The sequence below is a fragment of the Lycorma delicatula genome, chromosome 2, assembly GCF_047948215.1.
Source record: "Lycorma delicatula isolate Av1 chromosome 2, ASM4794821v1, whole genome shotgun sequence".
NCBI lineage: Eukaryota > Metazoa > Arthropoda > Insecta > Hemiptera > Fulgoridae > Lycorma > Lycorma delicatula.
The window spans coordinates 146,759,850-146,779,662 of record NC_134456.1 but is presented as its reverse complement, the minus strand read 5'-3'; the positions used below and the strand labels follow the sequence as shown (position 1 = coordinate 146,779,662).

General features: G+C 28.6%; 1 protein-coding gene across 1 annotated transcript in view; it reads left to right on the top strand.

Moving 5' to 3' along the window:
* The window catches only part of LOC142319303 (BCAS3 microtubule associated cell migration factor-like), a 76,989-nt gene extending 60,934 nt beyond the window's left edge, over positions 1 to 16,055 (top strand). Inside the window, exon 14 of the mRNA XM_075356418.1 lies at positions 5,471 to 16,055. Within this exon, the coding sequence (XP_075212533.1) occupies positions 5,471 to 7,572 (2,102 nt within the window). The 3' untranslated portion in view covers positions 7,573 to 16,055. The remainder of the gene's footprint in view (positions 1 to 5,470) is intronic.
* The last annotated feature ends 3,758 nt before the right edge of the window (positions 16,056 to 19,813 follow it).

The following is a 19,813-nucleotide window of genomic DNA, read 5'->3' as shown; positions in this document are numbered from 1 at the left end:
TGCTTTATATCTTTAAAAGTTTCCTCATGGACTATAATACTTTAATTATGTTTGTGTTCATAAACAGAACCAGATTCTTCAAATTTCTTCATTAGTCTGTGAATTGATTATTTATTTGATTTCTTCTTATGCAAGAACTTGAGTTGAAATGATGTTTGATGAGAAATGAAATACGAGGGTTATTTTTTTCAAGGTCCGATCGGTCACGAAATTAAAACAAAGTGAAAATAAAAAAATGTTTATTTGTAACAAGTACTTACATAGTTACGCTATTTCTCTACATAGTCGCCACTCCAATTTAGACATTTGTCATAGCGTGTACAAAATTTCCGATACCCTTGTCATAGAACAGAGCCGCCTGTGTTTTCAGTCGTATTTCTACGTTGGTCTGCAGCTCCATGTCTGTGCCAAAATGTTGTCCTCCTAGCCAGCGTTTCATGTGAGCAAAGAGATGAAAATCGGATGGAGCCAAGTCTCGGCTGTATGGTGGAGGATCAAACACTTCCCAACGAAAACGCTGCAGGCGCTTTCATCATTTGTTACAGCTGCAGTGTGCGGCCGAGCATTGTCATGGAGAAAGACAATGCCTGATGACAACATTCCTCTCCGCTTATTCTGAATTGCCCTTCGTAGATGTTGAAGAGTCACGCAGTATGAGGCTGCAGTAATAGTCGTGCCACATTCCATGAATTCCACTAAGAGAACTCCATTCCGCTCCCAGAATACAGTAGCCATACACTTTCTGTTGGAGAAGGTTCGCTTGAACTTCTTTGGTTTACTGGGAGAATGAGAATGCATCCACAGTTTAGATTGTTCTTTTGATTCTTCAGTTTCGAAATGGACCCATGTCTCGTCCCCTGTCACAATTTTGTTAAAAAAATCTTCTCCTTTATTTTGGCAGCATTGGAGAAACGTTAGAGAGGCATCCATTCTCATTGTTTTGTGATGGTCGGACAGCATCTTGGGAACCCATCTCGCACACAGTTTGTGGTACTGAAGTCTCTCACTCACAATGGTGTAGAGAGCTGACCGTGAAATTTCAGGAAACGAATCACTCAATACAGAAATTGTAAACCGACGATTTTCTCGAATTGCCTCATCCACTCGCTCAATGAGATCATTGGTTGACACTCGCTTCCTTCTCTGACCGCCTGCATCATGAACATCTGTACGTCCTGCACCATTGTCACACTTTGCTGTCACCCATTGAAGTTTCACAGTACACATTACTTATTCGTCGATGAATTTCAGCTGCATTACACCCCTCAGCCTGAAGAAATCAAATTACCACACGCACTTCACACTTCACGGGAGATGCTATTGTTGTAGACATGTTTACATGCTGGCTGCGTATTCAGAACTAAACGAAGTGATGTGGCGTGATTGAAGGCCATACTAGAGACGCTGCGCAACACATATGCGCAAAGGTTCATCTGATTTTTGTGTGGGTTTTTATTTTGTGACCGATCAAACCTTGAAAAAAAAATAACCCTCATACCTTGCAGTATCGTCTGGCTTTTTCCATGTGTATATTGTTCTATTATGATTTTTGAACTGGGTGTTGGCAATTACTAAATTATACTTCATGTAAAACTCTGTAAGTCGGTCCCCTTTCATTCCTTTTCCCAGCCCGTATTCACCCACTATATTTCCTTCCTTGCCGTTCCTAATGCTTGCATTCCAATCTCCAACTATTATTAAATTTTCATCCCCTTTTGTGTGTTTAATTGCTTCGTCAATTTCTTCGTATACACACTCTACCTCATCATCGTTATGGGCGCTTGTAGGCATATAGATGTTAACAATCGTCAGTTTTGGTTTCGATTTTATCCTTATTACAATGATTCTATTGCTATGCATTTTGAAATACACTACTCTCTTCCCTACCTTCTTGTTTATTATGAAACCTACTCCTGTCCCTGCCCATTATTTGAAGCTGAGTTAATTATTCTAAAATCACCTGACCAAAAGTCGTTTTCCTCTTCCCACCGAACCTCGCTAATTCCTATTACATCTACATTTATCCTATCGATTTCCCTCTTTAAATTTTCTAACCTACCAACCTTCCTTAGACTTTTAACATTTCACGCTCCAACTCATAGAATGTTATTTTTTAATTTTCTGGTGACCCCTTCCTTAATAGTCCCCACCTGGAGATCTGAATGGGGGACTAGTTTACTTCCGGAATATTTTATCAAGGAAGGCGCCTCCATCATTGCTACATGGAAGTGTATTGCTTTCAGCTGTGCAGTACTCAGAGGACTGAGTGATGTTGATATGGCCGTTTAAGTCATCCTGACCTATGCCCTTATCAACTACTGAAAGAGCTGCTGCCCTCTTTCAGGAATCGTTCCTTAATCTGGCTCTCAACAGATACCTCTCTGATATGGTTGCACCTTCAGTCCAGCTACTCTGTATTACTGTGCACTCAAGCTCCCTCACCAACGGCAAGGTCTCATGATTCATAGAGGGAGATATAATTGATGTAATCTTTTAATTAATTTGCAAAATTGATGCAGATATTGGTCAGCATTTCACTTCATAATCTTGATGCTAAAACATTTTTTTTGAAAAAAATTATTATTTTTTTGTACAAGTCATTATTTAACTCATTAAAAATAATAATTAAAAAATATTATTGAAAAAAATATTTATTTTTTAAACCAAACATATGAGATTGGTTTCACAATGATGCATGTGTTATAAAATGTATAATAAAGTTTTAATTGAAACAAATGTAAAAAAAAAAATGAAAATTTTTATTGAAGTTGCAGAAATAGTTATTTTACATGTATAATTTTTTCTTGTTTCTTCCAAACATTGCTGTGTAAGTTGTTAAAATTCACTATTTAAATATTATCAAACATATATAAAATAAAGTAAGATAATATTTTCTAATTGATAAAACTGCCTTCAAACCCTAAGTTCATGTTTTATTATTATACAGATATAAGTCCTCTCTCAAAAACAGAACCTCCTGTGTATTTACATCTCAGAAGCGAAGTGTATCTCAAATTTAAACTTATACTTGTTAATTAAATATTGCCAGTTGCCCATATTATTATTCTGAAATATGCCATATTAAATTATCCATGTCATTTTGAAAATATCATCCTTTTTGTTTTTGTATTGATTACACTGAGGAGCTCATATCTATTTTTGAATTAAAAAATATAATACTTGTGTAAGTTTTGTTATACAAAATTACGACACATTTCTAGGATTTCTAAACTACTTATTATATCAGTAAGGGTGCTGCTATGCTCGTTATTAATAAGGCCTGTTTTTAAAACTTTTGAGTTTAATTTTTTTATTTTTAACGTTTTTATAGTGATTTTGGTCTATAAATATAACTGTAAATAATCTATTATTTTTTCTTAAATGTATTTTGTTATACTTCGTGATTTAATATTATATATTCCACTATAATTGTGTTTGTCTTATTTATGGGCATTACTAATATTAAAAATTACTTTTTATAATATTTTTTTCTTATTCTTTATTCAACACATTTTCATTGGGATCAACATAAAAATTTGCTCTGAATATAATAAGTATTTATTCTGTGTATCCAAGGGTTGTTTGATTTTATTTGTACGGGGTGTTCTGGGATGTATTCCCGGAACTTCAGGTACTGACTCAGGACACCAAAATGAGCAAAAAAGTTCATACTGACAAGTCCTATTTTGCTTTGTTTTCCTTCTGGACACCATTTTGTAATTTTCAACAAAAAAATTATTTCTCAGGATTGGATAAACCTACTTTAATTAAATTTCGCAAATCTAAACTAGTGTCTTATTTTACAAAATAAAAATATTGAAAAATCACCTTCAAAAATTTTTAAATGGTGGTCATTTTAATTTTTTACTCTCCAATTTCTATGTAATATTTGTTTGATAAAATTTTTACTTCTTACCAAAAGAGAAATAATATTTTTGTTGAACATCACAAACTGACATCCAGAAGGAATACAGAGCAAAATAGGACTTGTAGAGTGAACTTTATTGCTCATTTTGGTGTCCTGAATCAGTAGCTGAAGATCAGGGAATATGTCCTGAACACCTGTATAGTGGTGTGCTTGTAAATAGCGATACGCTTATGTTAATTATGCTTTTTTAAATTTTATTGTGTTTATTATTATAAATGTTATACCTAAAAAATGGATTGTTTTGTTGTTATCATTAATAGTAAATTTCTCCTTTTCATTTTATGAATTTAATTAATCTATTGTTGTTAATTGTTAATATTTATATTTGGATTAAAAATTACTAAACTATCATCAATGTATATTTTTTATAAAAGTCATATTTACTCTTCAGACTATTAGATTTTTGAAATTGTATAAAATTATATAATACATATAAAATATATTATATAATGCATATAAAATGTACTATTATTTTGCCTAAATTTTTTTTTTAATAAAAATTATAAATATGTTTCTAACATAATTGCAGATAAGTACTTTTTGCATGTAACATTTATAGGAAAGCATGTCTCAAATTATAATATTATTAATTATTAACATGTTTTTTATTCTTCAGTAATTTTGTTTATATTATATTTTTAATTTCTTTTAAATTTAGAGTAAGATTTTTAGTGCTCATAAGAGTATAAAAACAATAAAAATAAAAGAATTGATCAATAGAAAATAAATTTTAAAGTTGTAGAATAATGCCTTAATAGTATAGCATCCTCACAGATGTAGGAAGTAATTTAGAGATTCTAAAAAATATATCATTACTTTAAAAATGAGAAAACTTAGAAAAGTATTAAATTTTAAGTTCAAAAATAAATTTGATCTGAGTCAGTGATCACTATATATACAAAAGATGATTATTTTAAAACGGCAAGTATAATCTAACATGGTATGTTTCAAAGTAGTAAGTTGCCACAAACTGAATGCTTAATTTATAATTTTAAATTTATCTTTGGCATTTCAATATATAGAAAGTTTATTTGTGAAAAAGGATTTTTCTGGTTATTTTACTCGTTGAAGAACTTTGGGGTTCAAAAAAGCTTTTAGTAAAGATATTTTTGCGTAATTTCTTGTTTTTGATAGAGATTCGGTGTTAAAAAATAATTTCACTTTACTACTTGTAGTTAATTGTAACTGCATTAATTAGGAATTATTTTTCTCTTATTTATCAAGGCAGTTTCCTGTTGGATAAATGATTTCTCATCATTTATCAGTCATTTATCGTTATGTAGTTGGTAGTAAAATCTTTAAGTTTTTATTTAATATTTCATTAATATATGAGGATTAATTTTTTTATTGTTTTTCTATAAGCATGTAAGATGTGTGTCATGTGTTATTTGTTTGTTTTAATCTTTGTTCAAAATAATGTGTTTAGTATGTCATATAAAGCTGTTTTTCTTTTTTTAATAGAATTATATATATTTCATTGGTTAACTTTTATATAAAACTGAAACTATGAAAACAAGCTGACTCTGGCGTTTGTCTGTTAAGGGACTCGGTCGGTCTGGGTCTTGGGGGGAACGAAGCGTGCGGCAGTAGTTGAGCGGCTGGTCAATCCACTTGGTACTGTCATAACAATAGATCCTGAACAAGCCTGTCCTGCATCTGACCCCAGAGGAACTTCATCACTTGCTCCCAATCCGGTGACAGATCTTATTATAGTGCCTGCAAGATCTGCTTCGGCAGACAATAGTGACTCAAAGGTTAAGAAGATTTTTAAATGTAATGTTGAAGTGCCTCAATCTAAAATTTTAAAGAAACAGAATAAAAGTGATATCACTACTTCTGTTATTGTTAAAGATACAAATTTAGATAAAATAGACAATAATACTAATGATAAAAATATATTAAGCATTAATAAAGTTGTAGGGAAAACCAACAATAAAGAAAAACGGAAAAATGGTAAAAAGGATAAACGTTCTGGTGATTCTGTTGAATGTATTATTGTGAAACCGGAAGTAGCTCTTATACCTGATATGTCTACAGACAAACCTTCCATTTCAAATGTTGAATTAACCGCTGATATATTTGAGAGTAAAGAAAAAATCATTTTAAATAAATCTGTTGAATCAGATTCATTTGCAACTATTATTACAGAAAAAGTTAAAAGTTCAAAGAAAAATAAGCATTTAAGAAAATTAGAACAAGAATCTTTAAATGAATCCTCAGATAATAAAATTGTTTTTAATGAACAAGAAACATTTTCTAAAATACAATCTTCAAATGAGCCTTTCTGTGATCATTTGAGTTCTCAATCCGATAAAGAAAGCAACGAAATTGAAATATGTGAAACAACTCAAAGTTTTGGTGATAAATGGAATAGCCGTTCTTTTTCAGATTGCTTAAAAAGTAATTATGATACTTATATTGAAAATAAAGGAGAATTAAAGTTAAAAAATGAAAATCAACTTTCTGAAAAAGTTGAAACATCACTAGCAGATAATGCATCTGTACAATGCAGTCAGAGTTCTGTGATGACTACTATTCTATCAGAAACAGAGGTTTTAGAGCCTCAGCCACTTGAAAGTGATAAAGAAAAAGAATGTTTGAATTCAAAAAATATTTTTACTAGTTCTAGAAAAAATAAACGTAAATGTAAAACATTAGGGAAAAAAATAAGTAAAGCAGTAGAAATAACTGACATATCTTTAGAACCGTGTATGAAATTTGATGAAGTAGATTTACTTGATTCACAACAAACTATAATTGATTCTAAATTGAATGATGTGCCCGATTTGGTTAATTCTACAATATTGGACTGTAGTACTGGCACATTAACTGATGTTACTGATTGTGAATTTAATGATGAAAAAATTGATGAATTAGGGGAAAAGTTAGATAAACAGAATAAACATGAATTTAAAGAAGAAAATGATAAAGATGTAGAGTTGGTAAAATTAGGTGATGAAACTACTGATAAAGATTCAAGTGACGATTCACAAACAGTAGCTTCTAAGAATGATGGGAAGTGTTCTAATCAAAAGAAAAGAAAACCAAACAGAAAACAGAAAGGTGTTGAATCAGAAATACAAAGTGATAGTGATACAAATACAGACAAATTAATTGAAAAGCCATCAGAATTGACTACAAAATCTGTAGATGTTACTGAAGTAATCGATAAGCCAATTGTGTCAACAGAAATCAAACCAAAAATGTCTTGGAGTTGTATCGTCTCTATGGGTAAACAGGATGCTAATGGTAACTTCAGTAATACTGATATAGAATTAATTGTTCAGACAGAGAACAGTTCTATTAATACTACAACTTCTGTAAGTGATGAAAAGGATACTGCTGTTAAAACTAGCAGTACAGAAGATAGAGGCTCTGTTTACGAATCTTGTAGCGAAAGTGTCTGTGAAGAAACAACATTTGAAACTGAACAACAGTCTGAAATTCAAGAAGTACTTTTTGATAGAAATGAAAGAACTAATTCTGATGCTGAAATAAATGTAAATGCTGATAGTACTAGCCAAAATATTGATGAAGATTCTGCAGATAAATCAAATACTGGTACAGATTCTGGTGAAAAAGAACCTGATACCAGTCAAGTAACATCAAAGAAATCACGTAAACCTAAAAGAAAAAGAAGATGATAGTTGTGTGATATTCTGCTAAATTATAATGACAAAAAATGTAGATTAAATATTATTTTTGCAGAACTATAGAATGTAAAAAGAAAATATTCAATTTTTAAGACATGTGAAATAATGAGAGCTGTGTAATGAGTTAATATATTGTTTCTTTTTACAATTTTTCAAAAATATTTAATACAAACAAGATTTTATTTCTGTATCTTACCTTTATCTATTTTATTTGTGTCTTTATTTAGTTAAACATGATGTATAATGATTATTAAAAAGAAAATATAGCATTTTTCAGAATGTTTATATACATATGTATATGTATGAATGTATGATTACATATCACTCTGACTGCCAAAATCTTGTTATGAAATATTATTAAAAAGTTGGTCGTTAAAATGGAAATTTAATAACAAATTTCATGGAACTAAAAGTTTTATAATAATTTATAAGATTTACGTAACATACATGGTTTAAATAACTCTTATATAATAAAGTGAGACAAATTTTCTCATTATGTTTTCATTATTTATTTATTTTAGAGATTGTATTACTTTTAAGTAGAAATAATTTAACAAAAAAAAAAAAAAAAAAAAAAAAAAAAAAAAAAAAAAAAACGAACAGTTTAGTGAATAAATAATTAAAAAAATGTATTTAAACATTTTATATTAATTCAAGTAACCAAAATAATGTGAAAGAATAACTTTTAACCATGATATTTAAATACATTGCTTTTTTTAATGAAAAAAGAACAATTTTAAATCTTGCAGTTTTCTGTTAGTGTTAAAAAATGTTATGTTTTAATACTTTTATTCCAGTTTTTTTTTTTAATAATTTTTGTTACAAAATGTATTATTTCATATTGATTGAAAGAAAGTTAAATTGAAAATTGTCAAACTAATCTGTTGAAGTATAAAAGAGGTAACAGACTACAGTAATCCTGAGCTTTTATGGTAAACATGTTCTATTAATTTATCATGAGTAGTAACCTTGCTGATTTGAAAAAAAGATTGATCTGTAATGATGAAACAAGATAAAATCAAATCTTTATTTAATTTATTTGAACTGGATGCTTCTTAGTTAAATTCTGTCTTCGATCAATACTCAGGTCAGTTGCCCTTTCACATTACCATGGTATTTATGATTTATACGTTTTCTTCACAAGTAAGCTTGGATGAGGTCAAAACAACAGTACTAACTATTGTCTGTGGCACTTTTGAGTTTGAAGGATGATCTGTTTGAGCAAGGGTTTTCATACTTTGAAAATAGAGTCCCAGTTAAGAGCTGCCTAGTGAATTATAATAGCTTCAATTTGATCCACTCAAGACTGGTAAATTCCTGCTGTATTGTCCATTATAACACTTCCATGGCTGTGAAAACTGGATGCGTTGATGATAACATGAAAAAAAATGAATGGCAGTTCTTTACTGCCAATTAATGATATAAATTATTCATTTGTTATATGTTCACACAAATTTGTTTCGTTATCATCAAAAAATTAACTGATTCAACATGACTTCTAGTGAGATCTGGAAAGAGGACATTCAATTCCACATTTAGTATATTCTACATTGATTACAAACACATTGACCCTATTGTAAATCATTTAGGTTTTCTGTTTATCAAAATTATGGAAAATATAAGGTTAAGGTTGTAACTGGCTGTTGCAAATGTACTGAAAATGGCAATGTGTATCTTTCCTGGTGTGTGGCACTACACTCTTATCAGAAAAAAGCTTTTATTGGCATAGACATATTATTTAATCAGCAAAGGTAATTTTTAATTGAAAATCCTGAATTTTAAACATTTAATTTAACTTTCACGAAGTTATACAATTTTTTGCAATCTCCACAAAATATACTGTGTGTAATTTATTTTCAGTATAGTCATTCATATTTTCATTCTGTAATTTTGCATTACTAATTCTTCTGAAACTTTAATTCTGAACTCTTCAGTTTACTTAACAGTCTGTTTCTGTTTTTATTTTTATTGTTACAGGATATTGTCATTGTAATAATTCAAAATTGAAAGAATATGGAAAAAGTATTTTAATAGCTTATATTTTACTTTTGTACACAAGCGGCTAAAGCGATTGTATTATTGCTGTAAATTATAAATCCAAAAAAAATTAGAGTGTTGTGAAGAATCATTAAAAAAAAGCATTGTCAATCAAATGACTTCATTATATAATTGTTGATGCATTCAGTTATTTAATTTCTCTGTAGGTATTTAGAATTATTCTAAATTTTTTATAAGTTCTATGTTGTAGAATGCCACTGATAGAATTCAGTAGGACCAGATGCAGTTCTACTTTTCAGCATTTAGTTTTTGAATGCAATAAAACTGTATCAGACATTTATTATTTTATTTTACAGAGTAATGTAGGATTATTTAATGTTTATAAAAAAAAACGAAGGAAAATTGATTTTTTTTTTAAATTAAATTTTTCTTTTGTCTTAGATACTAAATTGTAGAAATAATTATCACCCATTTATAAAATAACTATGACTATAAAATAAAACACAACCTCTAATTAAAAATACAAAAGACATAAAAAAACAAGAAATTCAATCAAAAAAAAAAAAATTAAACTCACTTCTTATTGTGTGTGGAATGGTGTCTAATGGTGCTGTTTTTACATGGCCTCTGAAAGTTTGTTATGACACAATTGCAAGTTATGTAGTATTTTTAGTTCTAAGAAAGAGGTGGATTAAAATTTAATGGATATTAAATGAAACACATTTGAACTATCAAACATTACGTGCAATTTCTTTTGATGTTCTCTCACATATGGTATGGGATAATTTCGTAGACACAATTCAAATATCCTTCTTCTCTTTAAATTATTCTTTTCCATACTTAATCTATCCTGACCAGATAGTGCTGAACTTTTGATGAGAATAAAGAATTTGGCTAGGATAATATTTATATGATGTTATAGTTGATATTGTTTTGAATCATCTGATTCCTAGAATTGAAAAGGAAGGCATTATCTTGGTCCCTTACCACATGACTATGTCAACTCACCAGTTCCTTAGAGTATCTTATCTTATCCCATAATCTATTGTGAATGACTCATCAGATGAGACAAACGATTTTCAATTAGTTGACTGGTTGTCTTGAATATGAATATAGTTGTATAATATTAATTTAATATAATTAGTATCTCCATTATTTTACAGGCCCTCAATATTATTCTCTGTACAACTTCATACAGCAACTAATATATAATTTTTTACTTTAGCTTTAATACATTTTTCAGTGACTTTTAATATTAAATTTTACTTTTTTCTGTTTTGGTAGAAAGAGAGACATTTCTATAATATTAATTTAAGTAACTCTTTTATTTAAATTTTAATTAAACTATTTATAAAAATATTATTTGTAAACTGTTACCTTTCGGTGCAATTTTTTTATTTTTGTATAATGTTCTCAATATAATTTTAAATTTAAATAATATAGGAAGTGAATGATTATCACTCATTTACAAGTATAGACACCTAATTAGGATAGAAAACAATGAGTCATAAATAAAGTTCTTATATGTAGAAGTGTGCAGAGTGCCAATAAAACTGTTTTATCTTAATGACGTATTGAATTGATATGGCAAAATTTGAAAAGCAGTCTTTTTCAAAAGTTTTGGGTAGGTGAGAAAAAATATTATTCATCAATGATCGATACAAACATTACAAGAAAAAATTTATTTGTACATTTTAACCCTTTCTGGTCTTATATTGGGCCAGTTCTAAATCATATAATAAATTATATAGTCAGCTGTCAAGGATTGGCTGATGGCATACTCTTCTATACTGCTGTCGGGCACAGTTTTTTAAAATTTTATAGATTTTGTGTCATTTAGTGGGAATTTTGTTAACTTATTTCTATGTAGATAAGAAATTATGTAATTGTAAAGCTGTAAACATGCAAATATAGTTATATTCATAACTAGATTATATCATAATCTAGACAAAATTTTTAAATATAAATTGACATAACTTCCTTGGAATCTGTGTTAAGTTTTTAAGTAAAAATATTGTGTTTTTTCTTTTGTGTTAATATTTATTATAAACTGTTTTTTACAATTATCCCTTTTCCATAATTTGCTTTTTAAGTCTATTTTTTCCGACTGCATAGATAAAAGACAAAGACTTAAGCAATCTTTTGTCTTTAAATGTAGTGACAAAAGACTTTAGTGATCTTGCATATCAAAAAATGATAATGTCCATTACTTTAAAAAAAAAAGATTTGGTGTTAAAGATGCTATTTTGACAGTATTGAAGCATTTTTAGGTATCATATTAAATATGGGTCTAAATCCTAAAACTAATATAAAATTTTATTTTTCTGAATCTTAGCTTCATAAACACCTATTTTTTAAATCTATTTAATCATTTACAGCTAATGAATTTTTCTGGCTTGATACATGTATAAATAAAATAATAAATATATAAATAGATTTGTAAACTGTAAAAAGTTGAATGAGTAGTATTGTAGTGATATAATAAAAACAAATCTGAACATGAAAAACATTTCTAAGACATGAGCAAAAATTAGTGAAGTAGGAGAGTTTAGTTACCTGTGCAGTTGTTCTTTGGGTATGTAGAACATTGATGATGATAAACTGTTAAGTCATATATTCAGTTCTTTAGAGATTGATTGGATTTATTTCAATATGAAATTTTTTTACTTATTCCTGCTTATAACTCTTGATGGGCTTTGATTGCCCCCCCCCCCCCTAACCATCTTCTGATCTCCTCCAACTCACAACAGACTGTTAAAATATTCTTTAGCGACATGACCCATTTTTCTTGATCAACCTTTATCTTTTTTTTCTTCACATAATCTTCTTTTTCTGAAAACCACAGTAACTTTCATTACAAGATTTTACAAAGTTAAGACATAGTCCCTTGCATGCTGTTGCCTTTATTTCTTAATTACTGTCCATTGAGGGCTGTTAATTTTTACAGCATTGACTTTGGTTCTACACCCAACAAGTTAAGGACTTTTCAGAACGAATTACCATACCTGAACCAAAAAATATGTTTAAGAGTTTTCATCGTGCTACATAATCATACCCAAAAGGATGTTATACTTTGCCTAAAGGGGTAACAAGTTCATAGAACTTTCAACAAGTCATGGAAGTAGGATTTGCTTGTAGAATTAATCAGTGTTATATATAATCAGCCAGTTTGACAGTAACATAATGAGTAATTGACCTTCACTATTAGAACTATCTTGACATCAGTTTTTAACAAATCATTGTGGTAGCTCATAACCAGTTAAAGCTTCTCCTTCTTGTTAATTCATAGGATCCACGTGTAGCTTACAATAGATAAGCTGAATACATGTGAAAACTGTACAAGAATACTCTTGTCTATTATGCTACGAGGCTTATTCATAAAGTAAGGGCTGTTTGGTCATTAAAAAAAATTAACTCTTGAGAAAAGGTTTTTACATACAGTTTTAGTTTACTACTTATCTACTTCACTGTTCCTCATAATCGCCATTAAGTTCTAAGCACTTTTCCTAACGCTGCACCAGTTTCTTTAACCCTTCTGCATACAAGTTTGCCACCTGGGAATTGAACCAGTTGACAACAGCAGTCTTGAATTACTTGTCTTCAAACCGTTGTCCACCAAGGCACTTTTTCAAATGCAAGAAGACGTAGTAGTCTCTAGGTGTAAGGTTGGGACTATATGGAGGGTGGTCAAAAAGTTCCCAATGAAAATCTTGAATCTTCTTCTTGGCTAAGCCAGCAGTGTGAGGATGCAGCTTGTTGTGAAGGAGGATTATGCCGGATGACAGTTTCCCACTTCATCAATTTTGGATCCCACGTCTCAGTTTGGTGAGCATTTCGCACTACACGTCATCTGTAATTGTTGATCCACGTTCCATGAAGTCAACCAAAATGACGCCCTTTTCATCCCAAAAACTGTAACCAACATTTTTCTACTCTAGTACAGAGATTGCTTAAACTTTTTCGATTTTGGGGAACTTGAATGGTGCCTTTGCATTTACTGTTATTTTGATTCTGCATTGGTGTAGGATATCCACGTCACATTGCCCGTAAAAATGTGGGAAAACAAATCATCTCCATCTTGTCAACAGCGGTCCAAAAATGCTCATCCACTGCACATTCTTTGCTGTTTGTGTTGGTCGGTGAGCATTTTCAATACCACCTTGCACACAGTTTATGATATCCGAGGTTTTCTGTGACAGTTATTTAGATAGAGATGTGTCCAGCATGCGGAGATTCATCAACCAGAGCACTAATCGTCAATCACTGATTATAATGCAGTTTTTGGTTTACTTGTTTAATGATTTCGTAGTTTTGTTGACTTGTTCAATGGGCCTTTCACTCCACTCTTCTTCTTGCTCATTTGTGCGGCCATTTTTAAAGTCTCAATACCATTGTCTAACTTTCCTTTACTAATTACTGTAGGTCCATACACTAGACACAACTCCTTATGAATTTCAGCAGCTGAAGATCCTTTTACACACAAATTTTGAATCACAGCGTGCACTGTGGGAAAAATTATTGTTGTGGACATTGCGATCTGCATTCACCAGCAGGAAAATGACTACTGAATCAAAACAACTGCAGTGGCTTCATAAATAGACGATAGATGGCCCTGCATGCATGAAACTGTGTTCAGACCCGGTAATATTTTAATATAAGCCTATAGCTCTTACTTTATGAATATGCCTTGTATTTTGTCCATGAGTTCTGTTTTAGGAATATTATAATTATTGAAAGTATTTTAAGAATGCAGAACACTTAATAGGTTTGTGTTACAAAAAGCTAGTGTATAGCATTGTGTTTGATTGTTAGTCTTAAAAAATTTACTTGAAACATGTATGCTATATGATATTAAATATTTAATTTCAGTTTTGTTTCCTATGGTATTAAATATATGTACTCAGAAATCCGATTACAAGAAACTGTAAACATAGTGTAAACCAAAACATACTCTCTAAAAATGATAAATCGACTATTAATGATGTAATATAATTATTAAAACTCTGTATAAATTAAAATTATTTTAAATTTAATGATAACCACTACGTATAATAAGAAGACTAATAATGGATTCAAATTTGAGTAGCATACTGTCAGAAATATTTTTACAGTGCTTGGAACACAGCAGTTACCAATATAATTAATAACAAAAATAAAGTAAAATTTTGCATTAATGACATATTGATATTGTACAGTAAACAAATCATCTTAGAGGATATTGTATTACTTGAGAAACTAAATAGGTTTTTAAAAAATATATTAGAAACGCTTTAGAATAGAAATATATATTTAACTCTTTAGATATCAGTTGAAAAAAGAAAAAAATATTTAAAATTTGCTGTCTATTAAAAATTAATATTGCCAGTGGTTATTAATAAATAGATCGGTACATCGATTTTAACCAAAAAATAACATACTTTGATTATATATATAGCTCTAAACTATGTAGATACTAATAATATAATAAAATACTTAACAATCAAAAATGGTTATATTATAAAGAAAAAACTTGTCCAACAAAATATGTTAAAATATATCAGTTTAAGCATAAAGCAAATAAATTTATAACATTAAAAAAAATTAAAATTATAAAGTTGCTCTTAAAACTGATGAATAAAAAATAAAATTGTATAATTTATTACACATGTATTTGTAATATTTATAATAAGGTATACAAAACAGTGTTTGAAAGCAAAATTGTAAAATGTTCTATGTAGAAATGACAGAAACTGTGAAAAATGGTTTTAGCACATTTACAACCATGTGAATACAATAAATAATTTTATTATGCTGATCACATTATGGAAAATTACCTTCTATTTTCGAATATAGAAAACATGTTTTAAAATCATTACTGACATATTTTCCTTATACTTGAAAAATATATATACGATAAAAAGTAGCAAAGAAATTATAATTAATGGACAAATAAAATTTGAATGCAATTGTATTGGCTTAAAAAATTATATATTTAATTTAAATTATTCAAATTTATGAATTATATTTAAATATGTTACCAAAATGATAGTGTTACTATATACTAACAGACTATAGTATCAGCACCAGAATAGTTTTATTTTAATGACCAACATAAAATACTCTGTTAGATGTTAAATTATTATTTATTTATTTTTTGTAAAAAATTTGTTCTGAAAAAGCAGATCTCTGTAAAAGTTCTTTAAAGAGGTAATAAAAAATGAAGTAAGTGAAAACAGTTTAAAAAAAAAAAAAACTATATTCTGTTGATAAATGCAATTTGCAAAGCTATTGTTATTTAATTCAGAAATTTCCCATGTAATGTGTAAATATTTTTTGTAAGTAAAATGTTCAATCTTGTTTTTGAATTTACATTTTATTGCGTAAAATTTACCTACTTGATTGCTGCTGACTGTATAACATAGGTTTTTTTTGGCAGCAATAACATTATCAACTTCTTTATTAAAAGAAATACAAATTAAGTTTAAAATAAAATTTTAAACTTTTATTAAACTAGTGACCTCGTGAAGGTAAGCGTTTAATTTCACAAATTAATTTATTATATTACGTACAGAAATTTAGACTTAAATTTAATGTGTTAATTCTGAGATCAATGTACTGAATTTGCAATAAGTGCTTTTTTTTTAAAAAAATAGTTACTTTTAATTGCAGTATTTTAGAAAATAAGGTAGTTTATCATGGTATTTCAGAATGGTATTTCTGATAATAGTGTATGTATGTCAGAAGTTGTAACATTGTTTATCACTGCCATCTCCATGATAACCATCCAAATGGTCACTTTGACTAGTATAAATTCTTGTACACAGTATTGGTATGTGCGTGGGACATCAAAGAAATATATTCTGAATATTGATGTGATGTTTTATTGTATAATATTTTCTTTTTGAACACAGAAAAATACACCCCTATATGATTAATTTATTTGTCCGGTAAGAATGATTTAATTTTATCACTGTAAGAATTATGCTGTGTCTAACATAGTCAGTGGCATAGTATTCATTTGTGTTGTTTAATAGTAGTTTCAAATTATGGTTATCAGATAGTTAAAATAATAAAATCTTTTTGGTGGTTTTTCCTTTATGAAAGATTCTGTTTACAAAGCTCAGTGGCAATTCACTGCTTATTTTAATATCTAATTTGCAGTATTATAGAAGTAATTATATTTTGTTAAATAATAAAGATTAATTTTTGTTAAATAATAAAAACGTAATACTACTTAATACTATTTATTTAATATATACACACACACATATGCTACTTTTTTAATTTGCTACTTTTAAAATAAATATTTTGAAGTTAAATCTATTTTCCTTGTAAAAAAGCATTTTGTGAAAGATGAACTTCTTTTGTTTATTCTATTTTGGTGCATGTTAAGCATTGTAAGTATGACTTTTTTTTATTTTTAACTTTGAATGTTAGTTTTTTCAGAGCTTACTAATTTATTTAATAATTTTACCATACTTTTTTTTAAATCTGTGACATGCCTGATAAAAATCTGTTACAACTAAAAAAAAAGCTCCTCACATTCAAAATACTTAGAAACTTGCTTTCAAAAGCTATCTGGACAGTAATATAAATATAAATAATATATATTAAAAAAAAAAATCAATTTTTTAAAAAGTAATGTTTTTATTGTATATAACTTAAAACTGTACTTTTACTGTTCTTCAACATAGCCTCCAGGCAAATTGAGGCACTTGTTTACAAGGTTTTACAACCTTTTGAATTGCAAAGTCACATAATTATTGTGCCTGTGATTTGAGCCATTCTTCCTACATTGGATTACAAACTCACCTTCAGTGTCAGAATGTCATTTCTTCATGTGCATGAAGAGATGGTAATCCCTAAGGATCAAATTCTGTAACACTTCCAGTTTGAATTGTTGCATATAACTGTTGCAATAAACTCAGCATTTTTTAAGTGGTTATTATTGTACATACACCATAAACAACATTATAGCCAAACATGTCTTGATGTTTGCTTTAATTGCCCCTTCTTAACTTTTTAATGCCTTACAATACACTTCTAAATTGATGTTGTATTATATTCCATGAGATCAACCAAGACCCGTTCATTTATCGTAAATAATATTCTAAAGGACATTCAGCATGATTTTCTTGATAGAAAGAGGTTTGTTGACACTTTTTTGATTTGTTGGTGAATTGAGTTCAGCCCCACTCTGTTCACTGATATTTAGTCATTAAATTTACACATTACATCCCACATCTCATCTCTCATAACAGTTTTATCCAATAACACACCTTCAATGCTGTAATGTTCAAAAAGAGCTAATACTGTTCTCCATCCATTGTCTTCAAATGTGAAAGAAGTTTAGAATCCACCAGGCACAAAACATATGATTACGTAGCTAGCTGTATTGTAGTCACTTTGTGAAGAACTTGTCATGAGATCTGTAAAACCTAAATCAGAAAGCTCTGAAATGGTGAATTGCTCCTTGACTTAATATATATTGTTGATCTTAATATGTGATTTTTAATATTCAGCTGGCTACTTCTCTTTGCACCATGGATAAGGATCTGTCCATTTCTAAACAGCAATTCATTTTCTCACGTGATGATTGATTTCAAAACTAGCCAGAAAACTCATATTTTCTGGCTAGCAGGTTACTGTATAGCATGCTTATTATTGAGTTTACTTTGCAACCAATGGAATTCTCAATTGCAGCATAAATTTTAAATGGTTATTACTTCTTTCTGCTTCTGTTAGATACATACAGAGTCCCGGTACACTGATGCACCAATATAGTTTCATTACTCTCACTCCTTGAGCACATCACTTTAAGAAGACAAGTTACTTTACGGATAGCTTTCTTCTTTTTATAATTTTCCTTTTAATAATGGAGGAGTTGAATAAAAGCTCTGAAAAGGTTTTTGGAAGCAAATTTTAACACATTTAGTAAGTAAATTGTTCTAATTATATTTTAAAAAAGCATTTTTAAGTGTGCTATTATTTGAATTCTGCTTAATAATTGTTTATAATATTATAACTTGCTCAAAAAATTTGCACTTTTAACTGTGCAACAGTTTGTTTAAAAGCTACTTGTGATCTGCATGTAATAAATTAAAAGAAGCATTAAAGATTAATCTAGTGTTGATATTTAGGATAATCTAAGTATAATCTTTTTAGTGTTTTATTTAAAAAAAATAATTACATCAGTTATAGTATATCATATATTAAAAGTTATTGTAATACTGTTTTAAGTTTTATTGATTGGTTTGATTATTTTATTTCTAAATATTTCTAGATAAAATAATACATATTTTTGCTCTCTCAATTGGCTGCTGTTGGGGGTGCTGCCATAAGCACTATGTTTTATTATTTTGTTTGTATGTCGTTACACAGAAATAGAAATAAAATTTAAACAAAATCTGTTTTAATAATTAGTAATGAATAAAAACTTAAGAAAAAAATATTTTTTAATTATATTATAATATGTAAAAATTTGTTATTTTTCAATTTTTAATATAAAAAAAATATATTACTTTTACTTTTGCTTGTAGTAGCTTTTGAAAAAAAAAATTATTGAAGTAATCAGTTTCAAGAGTTGCTTTGTAAATGGATCACTGTATCGAAACACTCTAGTTTGTTAAGTCAGTGTGTAATTTACATATACTAGCTAGTACAATATATTACCAGTTAGTATTGGCACTCTTCAAGCCTTAAAAAATTGATGTTATAGTATAATATGTTGCAATCCACTTTTGCATCCTGCCACATAACCAAATTGTGATTGCTTATTGTCTGTAAAATTAAAAATTAAGTATTTTCTATTTTAATTCTTTAATTAAGAAAAATAAATAAATGAATAAAAGCATCATTATCTCAAGGTGTACATTAAGAAAAGATTTGTAATTTTTTGTAAAATTTTATATAACTTATATAACTTATATAACTTATATAATTTTATATAACTTATATACAAAAAAATATTAATATAAAAATTAACAATTATAATTTATAATCATGTTTTGTTTCTAAACCTAAAATTATTTTGTTTTTGTTATAAATAGCCTAAATTATATGTTTATGCTCTATTTCACACTTAAACAAGATCGTGTGTAAAGATTTGATATTAATTAGTAGTGTAAATTTTTTTTTTTAAATCTCAGGGTAATTGATTTTGAGTTGACATTTGACATATTTTTTATGCATTATTTGTACATTCATATCTATGATTTTTCTTCTTTTGTACTCTTCAAAGACCTTTGTGTGAGTT